Source organism: Rhinichthys klamathensis, unplaced genomic scaffold (assembly GCF_029890125.1).
Source record: "Rhinichthys klamathensis goyatoka isolate OS25496 unplaced genomic scaffold, OSU_Roscu_1.1 h1tg000635l_1, whole genome shotgun sequence".
NCBI lineage: Eukaryota > Metazoa > Chordata > Actinopteri > Cypriniformes > Leuciscidae > Rhinichthys > Rhinichthys klamathensis.
Window position 1 is genome coordinate 1,462,167 of NW_026607081.1, and position 7,834 is coordinate 1,470,000.

The 7,834-nt window shown below is 35.7% G+C and overlaps 1 protein-coding gene across 3 annotated transcripts in view; it reads left to right on the plus strand.

The window, feature by feature from the left end:
• The window catches only part of LOC130076227 (teashirt homolog 2), a 136,311-nt gene that overhangs the window by 74,441 nt on the left and 54,036 nt on the right, over positions 1-7,834 (plus strand). Inside the window, exon 1 of one of the 3 annotated variants that reach the window (XM_056241241.1) lies at positions 7,243-7,664. The exons of the other annotated variants lie outside the window; for them this stretch is intronic. Coding sequence (XP_056097216.1) covers positions 7,625-7,664 — 40 coding nt within the window. The 5' untranslated portion in view covers positions 7,243-7,624. Of the gene's footprint in view, positions 1-7,242; positions 7,665-7,834 lie in introns of those variants that run through there. 3 annotated transcript variants of the gene reach the window in all.

A 7,834-nucleotide genomic window follows, 5' to 3' on the forward strand; every position in this document is an offset into this window, starting at 1 on the left:
GAGCCTATTAGTTTATCAGGGGAGCGGTTATGGGTTTTCGTCTCCATTTGTGGTATTTTACCTGTCCTACATTCCATGAAATATTTCCTCAATTGTCCTTCCTCGATGAGGGACTTTATGAAAACCAGGTCCATTTAAGGGAACTGAAATATGGAACGAGGCGCGACCCGTTTCCGTCCTGCATGTGGCAGCAGCACGGGTGTCAATTATGGTGCAGAAATATTGATTGCTTAGTTGAGATTCTTGATGGAAATATCAGGCGAAAATGTTCTCGTCTTGAAAGGTTTAAACCAGCACGGCAGCCGATTTAATTTCACTTGTGGTTCTTTTTCCTCGTCTTCTAATTGGGTTATATGCATTAGATTTTCAAATTAAGCATCTGCTGTTAACAGTATGCATATGTTGTTGTTCTACTTTGAAAATTACAGCTCTCAAGACTTCAATCACCGCCTGTCCGTATCACATGAAATTTGAGCTTTGAATCAGAAGCAGGTTTGGAATCCCCAGGCCTTGACTCTTTCATCATGGGGAGTGCATTTTAATTAGCTCTTCTCGGCTCAGCGCAGAACTGACGATTTGCACCAGAGCTGCGGAACAAAACATTGAAAACCCCTACCATGCGAATTAACACTGTGTCGCATTCATTGGCAACAGTTGCAAATATTTTGCTATGTCAGTCAGCTTCAAACCAAAACTTACAAGGGCTTTTTTTTTTAGACTTCACGATTAAGTTTACGGCATGTTATGAAAGCTTGTGTACAGAACGGATACAGCCGTAACTATCAGCGGTGTCAAAGCTTTGACAACATCTCGTATTTGTTTGTTTGCATTAGTATTACGAGCTTTTGCTCTTTCAATCGGTCCTCTGTTTTACTTCTTTATTTATAGTTGCAGTAACAGAACTTCAAGGATGGTGTTATGGGTGGTTGCCATGTTGTTGCTATGCTGTTGCTTGGTGTTTTCTTTTTGTTGTTGTTGGTGGTTTTTTTGTACTGGCCAGTGAAAAGAGTCCACATCTTTGCATGTTTTTGGGGGGATGTGGGGGCATCTGCAAGGAAATAATTGTATATCCATCCGTCCGTCCGTTCTGTCTGTCTGTCGTTCTATCATTCTATCTATCTATCTATCTACCTATCATTTTGTTTATCGTTCTATCATTCCATCTCTCAATCTATCATTTTATCTATCTGTCTATTGTTCTGTCATTCTATTTCTCGTTCTATCATTTTGTCTCTCGTTCTATCATGTTGTCTCTCATTCTAATCTATCTATCTATCTACGTTCTATCGTTCTATCTATCGTTCTATCTCTCGTTATATCTATCTATCGTTATATCGTTCTATCTCTCGTTCTATTTATCTATCTATCGTTACATCTATCTATCATTATATCATTTATCATTCTGTTTCTTGTTGTATTATACTATCTCTCATTCTATCTATCATTCTATCTATCTGTCTATTGTTCTGTCATTCTATTTCTCGTTCTATCATTTTGTCTCTCATTCTAATCTATCTATCTATCTATCTATCTATCTATCTATCTATCTATCTCAGGGTATCCGCGGGGTCTTGAAAAGTATTAAAAGGTGATAAATCAATTTTGGGAAAATTAAGACCCTTAAAAAGTATTAAAAAGTCTTATCACGGCTTTATAAAGTCTTAAATTTTGAAAGTATTTTTTCTAGGGATGCACCGAATATTCGGCCGCCGAAAATAGCCCAAACGTGCATTTTCAGTTTTCGGCCGAAAGACTTTTATCACCGAAGCAATACGGCCGAAATGTTGTGATGACGCAAACAGAAACCGCGACCTGCACGTGCTAGTCTGAAGCAACATGTCTGCGGTGTGAACGTATTTCAGTATATCTGAACCCTCGAGGAGACGGAAGCCTTGTTTATACTTTCGCCTGCCTCTGCAGCGCGAGTCTCCACAGACAGCGCGCGCACCTCTCCAAACGGTCGAGGCGTTTATACTTGATGCGCTCGCCGTTGTACTATTCTTTAAAACACAGGGGACGACTCAAGTAACTGTCCTCTAACCATCAGGAATCGGTGAGAAGAAGAAAGATAAACACGTGACAATGTTTATTTTTTAGTACCACCACCAATACAAAAATAATCATGTAAAACCCAGTAAACCCTGAGATTATTACTTGTGACATTACAACAAAATATGTATCGGAATATGTTCTAATCTAAATTAATGCTCTCTTAAATATTTTCTAATTTCACTAAACATATTTCATTAAGTTTCGTGTACATTTGTATTAAACATGGACCTTTGTTCATTAAAATGGCTTTTTATGCTATTGTATGCTCATTTTTAAAATGTAATCAACTAATTTAGACGTGCAAACTGGGTGCTGGTGTGATGAGAAGTTCGTGCTCGGCTTTGTTTTTATGAGAGAACATTTCATTTTAAAACCTTTCTGCAGGCCAGCTGATTATTATTTAATGTACACATGAGTGGGGTCAAGTTAAACATTTTAGTTTGAATTGTATTTTATACTGTGCATTAGTCTAAATAAATATTTGCATAATTTGTAATTGATTTATTCTTTGAAAATGTTAATTTATGCAATTGCAATGCCTTAATTTTAGTAAAGTTTGTACACAGTCATAACCATAAATGCAATGGTACTTATAATTGGCATAATTTCTTTCGGTGTTTCGGTTTTCGTTTTTTCGGCCTTGGGTTCCTCTTTTTCGGTTTCGGCCAAGAATTTTCATTTCGGTGCATCCCTAATTTTTTCTGAATTAGCTGTCCAACAGTTTGAGTCCCAAAAACATCGTAAAAGTGTGTGAATTTAGTCATTTTTATTTTTTTTTAAAACGAAGAACTGAGGCACATGTCAGCATGATTGTTGTTGAGGGTGGAGCAAAGTTTTGTTTTGTTTTTTAATAAACTTTGCTTTGATTTACTATCCCAGCCTATTGGATTTTTTTTTTTTTATCAGAGTGGTCTATAGTCTTCATCACAAACTAAAACTGTTAAGTTAAAAGTATCACTGATGTAAATGGTTACAGCTTGAAGTGGCGGTGAGGTATTAAAAAATATTGAGAAGGTCTTGAAAAAGTCTTGAAAAGGTATTAAAATTAACTTCAAGATTCCTGCATATACCCTGTATCTATATACGTTCTATCGTTCTATCTCTCGTTATATCGTTCTATCTCTCGTTCTATTTATCTATCTATCGTTACATCTATCTATCGTTATATCATTCTATCATTCTGTTTCTCGTTGTATTATACTATCTCTCATTCTATCTATCATTCTATCTATCTGTCTATTGTTCTGTCATTCTATTTCTTGTTCTATCATTTTGTCTCTCATTCTAATCTATCTATCTATCTATCTATATACGTTCTATCGTTCTCTCTCGTTCTATCATTCTGTCTCTCGTTATATATATCTATCGTTATATCTCTCGTTCTATTGATCTATCTATCGTTACATCTATCTATCGTTATATCATTCTATCATTCTGTTTCCCGTTGTATTATACTATCTCTCATTCTATCTCTTATTCTATCTGTCCAAGAAACCTTAAAACTTCAAGGCCTTTTAAACTTGACAAATGTTTTCTAGTAAAAAAAATAAAATAAAAATTCAGCTTTATTTTCTCTCGTTCTATCATTCTTTCTATCTATCGTTCTATCTATCTATCTATCTATCTATCTATCTATCTATCTATCTATCTATCTATCGTTCTATATATCTATCTATCTATCGTTCTATCGTTCTACACTGTAAAATCTAATTAGTTAGACTTACTTAAAAAAAGTACTTATGTTATAAATCATTCATTCATATGCATGCATGCATACATACATATCCGTATATATTACTTCTCTTCCTTTGAAACCAAATAACTGATTTCTTGTTGCATCGCTGCATCATGGGAAGAGAATTACAGTAGTATAAATGAAGTTCCAAGTGCCCAACCAAACATTTTAGGATAATCAACATTACTTTATGAAGTCAGCTTATGTGGTTCTCTCAAATGATTCAGTTGTATTGACAATTCAACATTCAAGATGACTTTGGGAAATGAGTGAATGCAAACAGAGAAAAATAACTGCAGAAGTGAAGGAAATGAGTGAAAAGTCCATTAAGAATTTCCCCACCTCAAAAACCACACTCGAACAAATCAATTAATCCTAACTTTGGTTTTCTGAGTAAACAAAGCATAGTATGTGAATAGTACAGATTACTAGAGTTTTACATTTACATTTTTACATTTTATCGCTTTTATCCAAAGCGACTTACATTGCATTTCAGGGTACACATTTATATTCTTATCAGTTCGTGCTTTCCCTGGGAATCGAACCCATGACCTTGGCGTTGCAAGCGTCAACGCTCTACTGTTTGAGCTACAGGAAATCTTTTACAATTAAGTTAAGACTATGAAAAGTCAACTAAAAAATGTGTAAAAAATGTGGATTTTACAATGTATCGTTCTATCATTCTGTCTCTCGTTCTATCATTTTATCTATCAATCTATTGTTCTATCGTTCTATCATTCTATCTCTCGTTCTATCATTCTGTCTGTTGTTCTATCATTCTGTCTATCTGTTGTTCCATCATTCTATCTATCTATCTATCTATCTATCTATCTATCTATCTATCTATCTATCTATCTATCTATCTATCTATCTATCTATCTATCTATCGTTCTATCTATCTATCGTTCTATCATTCTATCTCTCGTTCTATATATCTATCGTTTTATTGTTTAATCATCCTATCATTCTATTTCTCGTTCTATCATTCTATCTCGTATTCTATCTGTCCAAAAAACCTTAAAACTTCAAGGCTTTAAAAAAAAAAAAAAATCTAGTTAAAATAAAATAAAAATACATGCAGCTTAAATTCAAATTCAAGTTCACACAACTAAACACACACCTGTGGACTGTTACCTCAACGTAATACTGGCCAATTGGCACTGCGCATGACAAAATACCCCTATATTACAGCTTATAAACTGTGCACACAATCACTTAGTGAAAGTCACACAAAGCTGGTCAAGATGAGATGGCAAGGTGCCAGCAGTACAATACATGCAGGTGGAGATATAGTGTGTGTGTGTGTGTGTGTTAACGGTATACACAGAGGGTGTTAAAAGCTGTCAGACAGGTATGGTCAAAGTGGAAGCTCAACACTGATTGATCGGTGGAGTTCATGTCAAGTTCACGGGAGGTCTCTGCCATCATCGCCCGGTGACTGGCATCCGCACATCAGCGCGAGGAGACGGGAGAAAACAGGAGGATCGAGTAACGTCACCACATAACAGATTAACAAAGGCAGCATCATCTCTCTGTATGACAGCGGGATCATTTATCACACAGCAATGGTGTGTGCTGAGGTCATCTGTAGTCTGTGAGTAATGGCCACTCATTTGTTTATCCGTGACCTCAATAATCAGAGATGGTGAGAGGTCGGGACACAAATGGTGAGACACTGCGCTTCAGAAAGGGGAACGATTCTGCTTCACCTTGTAGGACTACAGTTACGCTGTAATAAATTGAATAAAGCTGTGCCGAACAATGTACGGTGCCGCTCATTGTTGCCGTTACTATGACATCATAAAGGTTTTCTTAGCTGAAAGATTTGAATGTTTCTATGGTTTCGGTGTAAATCAAATCGCTTGTGTCATTGTACTGGGGGAATTTGGGTAAATCTGGCCACTTTTTGACATTGAGATGACTGATGGGGTGAGATCACTTTACTATTGTGTTCTGCTAAAATATGACTTCATAGGCCTTTTCAAAACATGGTCACATGATACTGTGTAGTGCATAAGCATGTGCTGAGTAATATGATGCATAACATGTTTTTAATATATAATTGCTTATGCTCTTTATAAGCATAATAATTAGCAGTGTAACGTGGACAACTGAAAACTAAACTTTTTTTATGCTTTTTTGTCTTTGCATTTCCTTTCAGTACAACCCATTTTTTATTTTGTTGTATTTCTATTTTGTATCTGTTTATTTATTTTTTTGACTATTTATTTTTAAAAAGAATCTCTGGAAATGATATCCCAAAACTATTGCAGTGTTTAGGTTATCCATATAACATGCCACAGTAATTTAAGTAATTAATCACGACAGCAATGACAATAACGATGCCTTATTTCGACACTAAAAAAAAATATATTTTTCATGATTTATCATCACAACGTTTTATCTTTTGTCAAATCAATTTGGATAATTAATGTGGTTCAGATAACATTTTCTCATAATAAAAAACGACTTTGTTGTATGAACTCAAAATTTTAATTTCAGTGAACTCAAAGTTACCTGGTTGCCTTAAAATTTTAAGTTAAACCAAAATGATTTTTGATTTATCACAACTTTTTATCTTCTCAAATCAACTTAGATAATGTGGTTCAGATAACATCATATTTTGAGTTTCTATTAAACCAATCTCCTTTGTTTAATATCAATGAACTCAAAATGTTAAGGCAACCAGGTATAACTTACTTTTTTAAAGTTAAACCAACAACATTTTTTTTACAGTGAGCAGCTACTGAATATTATTATATGTTGCATAAGTGTCATTCATTAATTATCCGAACGTATACACTAAACATACTGTAACATAAACATTTCATTGTTTTTTACACAAAGACTTTGTGTATTTAACGCTTGGATTCTTCTCAATGCCTTTATAAACACCTTAGCCTACTGTATACTGTACACAACAGATTGCTATGGTAGACTAATTGATTACAACAACAATAATGTTTAATTTCTAGAAGCTACTAAAATAATATTCATAAGTATTTTGCACTGTAACATGGATACTAATGTGTTATTCTCACATTTAACATCTTTGTCTCTCTGCCTTTTATAGGCATACAGAGACCGCTTACAGCTTACACGTATACATGTTAATGTAAGTAATTACCACAGCAATGGCAATTATATCTCATTTCTGGCAGCTACTAAAAATAATAACATACTGCATGCATGTTATTCATTATTACTCTGCAGTGTGTCATTACACTGCTTCACGCGCTCAGTTCTCAGCATCTCTGTAAACTCGAGCCTGAAGCGGCAGAGAGACAGTATGAGGCTGGTCTTGTGGGCTGTCTCGTGTTTTCTCCGGCCCCTGTCTCTTTAATAAACTCGTGGTTATCTAGTGTAACAAATGTCTCGCTGCCATCATCAAGTCCAGAGGAGGAGGAGGAGGAGGAGGAGGAGTTTTTAATGTTCAGTTTGTTCTATGGATCGATGTTTGCTGCTGGCATCGCCGTGTGTGTGTGATATACACTATTTTTTCTGCCCGTTTCCTACTACGTTTCATACGAGACCGGGAGTCTAAGCGATTGACAGCGTTCGTCCTTTTGGCTTGGGAAACACAAAAAGAAAAGAAGAAGAAGAGACGGAAAGAAAAGCAAAGCAAAACAATCCGCCATAGATCTGTCTATCTAGGAAGGAGAGGTATATTAAAATAGAGACACCTGATTTCTGGACAGCGTTTCTGAAAAACTGGATTGTACGGAACTGAAGTGCATTAGAGAGTCGCTATTGCGTGTGTATGGACTATATCAGAGCGCTTTTACAGAATTTCACCTGGGCTCAGTTTCACTGTACGTGAACTAAAGAGAGTTGAACATGCCAAGGAGGAAACAGCAAGCACCCAAAAGGGCTGCGGGTAAGATTCAAATTGACACCTATCATTTCACATTCCATCCCGACATGAATGTTGCTATTCATCCGCGTTTTAAGTCGCACGAGCGTACGAATTTGTATCTGAACGGACCTCTTTTTATCTTGTGAAACAACAGTGTGTGATGAAAGTGATACCGCTGTCTTAGAAAGAGG